Source organism: Monoraphidium neglectum (genome assembly GCF_000611645.1).
Source record: "Monoraphidium neglectum strain SAG 48.87 unplaced genomic scaffold scaffold03881, whole genome shotgun sequence".
NCBI classification, from domain to species: domain Eukaryota; kingdom Viridiplantae; phylum Chlorophyta; class Chlorophyceae; order Sphaeropleales; family Selenastraceae; genus Monoraphidium; species Monoraphidium neglectum.
This window is the reverse complement of record NW_014009748.1, coordinates 2,020-3,688: the sequence shown is the minus strand read 5'-3', so window position 1 is coordinate 3,688 and position 1,669 is coordinate 2,020. Positions and strand designations below refer to the sequence as shown.

General features: G+C 77.4%; 1 protein-coding gene across 1 annotated transcript in view; it reads left to right on the top strand.

Moving 5' to 3' along the window:
• Positions 1–1,669, top strand: part of MNEG_13527 (hypothetical protein) — a gene marked incomplete at both ends in the record, with an annotated part of 4,175 nt that overhangs the window by 1,300 nt on the left and 1,206 nt on the right. Inside the window, one exon of the mRNA XM_014038001.1 lies at positions 63–1,597. Within this exon, the coding sequence (XP_013893455.1) occupies positions 63–1,597 (1,535 nt within the window). The remainder of the gene's footprint in view (positions 1–62; positions 1,598–1,669) is intronic.

Sequence of the window (1,669 nt, the reverse complement as noted above, 5' to 3'; positions counted from 1 at the left end):
CAGCAACAGCCCGAGCGCCAACCCCGCCCCGCCCGCCGCTGGCGGCGGTGGCGCGGCGCCAGGCGCGGCAGGCAGCAGCTCGCCGGCTGGCAATCGGAGCGGCGGCGGTGGCGCCGGCGGGCGCGCCGCTGCGGGGCAGGCGTTGGTGATGGGCGCGGCGGTGGGCGCCATTCACCAGATGATGGCGTCTGCCCCCGCCGCAGCCGCTGCTGCGGCGGCCGCCGCAGCCGCCGTCCCCGGCTTTGCGGCTGCCATGGTGCCCCGCGTCGCCGCCGGCGGGCTAGCCGTAGGCCCGCTTGCCGCCGCTGCGCCCGGTGCGGGCGCGTCGGCCGGCGGCGGGAGCGGCGGCGTGGGCGGCGCGGGGGCCAACGGCTCGGGCAACTGCGGCTGCGGGCTGTCTGACCCCGCAGGCCTCAGCCAGCAACAGAGCAACAGCCTTGCGCGCACCGGCGGCAACGGCCACAACGGCGGCAACGGCACGCCGGCCGCACACCGGCCCGCACAGGCGCCGGCGACAGCTGCGGCGCCGCCGCAGCCGCTGCCACAGGCGGCGCAGCAGCAGCGGCAGCTGCAGCTGCAACTGCTGCAGCGGCAGGCGCCGCACCAGCACGTGCACTACCCGCACCCCCACCACATGCACTCTGCTGCGTACTACACTCAATATGCATACGCCGCAGCAGCGCACCACCACAGCACCCACGGGACCCCGCCGGCGCCCACGGCGCCTGCAGGCCCGGCAGGCGCCGCACCGCCCCCATGTGCTGCCACCCCGGCTGCGACGGCGACTGCGACGGGGACGGGGACGGCGACCGCGCTCGCCGCCGGCGCCGCGACGGCGGCGGCGGTCAACTCGGGGCAGGCGCAGCCCCAGCCGCAACAGTACCCGCTGCTTGCGGGCGTCGCACCACAGATGCCTGTGCCGCCGGGCCCGTTGCCGCGGCTGCACTTGGACGTGCTGCAGCAGCACGCGCAGCACCAGTCCTGGCTGCTGAGCCAGCAGGTCCAGCTGGCGCAGCAGATGCAGGCGTCCCAGCAGCAGCAGCACGTGTTCTGGCAGCACCACCTCCACCTGCAGCAGTGGCAGCTCGCGCAGCAGCGGGCAGCCGCGGAGGCGGCAGCCGCCGCAGCAGCGCAGCAGAGCCTGCTGCAGCCGCAGGTCGCGCAGGTGCAGGGGCCCGCCGCGTCGGGCGCTGGCGCGGCGCCGCCGCCGGCGGCGCAGCAGCAGCAGCAGTGGCAGGGGTGGCAGCAGCAGCACATGCTGCACGCGCACCTGCAGCTGCAGCAGCACGCGCGGGACATGCAGCAGCACCGCCACCAGCAGGCGTCGCACCAGCAGCGCCAGCAGGCGGCCGCGGCCGCGTTTGCGCACGCGATGCAGGAGGCCAACGTTGCGGCAGAGGCCCAGGCGGCCGGCACCATGCGGCCCCCGCCACCGCCCGGCGTGCCGCGCGGGCAGCTGCAGCAGCACGCCGCGCTCGCCGCAGGGGCAGGGGCGGGGCCGCAGCAGCAGCCGGGCTGCACAGCGCAGGGGGCAGGCGTTCCGCCGGCCGTGGCGACGCTGCCGCTGGGGGGCGCTGACGCGGGCAGCAAAGCGCCAGTAAGCGCAGCGGGCCTGGTGGCTGCCCCTGGCGCAAGCAACGAGGGCGGCAGTGGCGGCGCCAACGGCAGC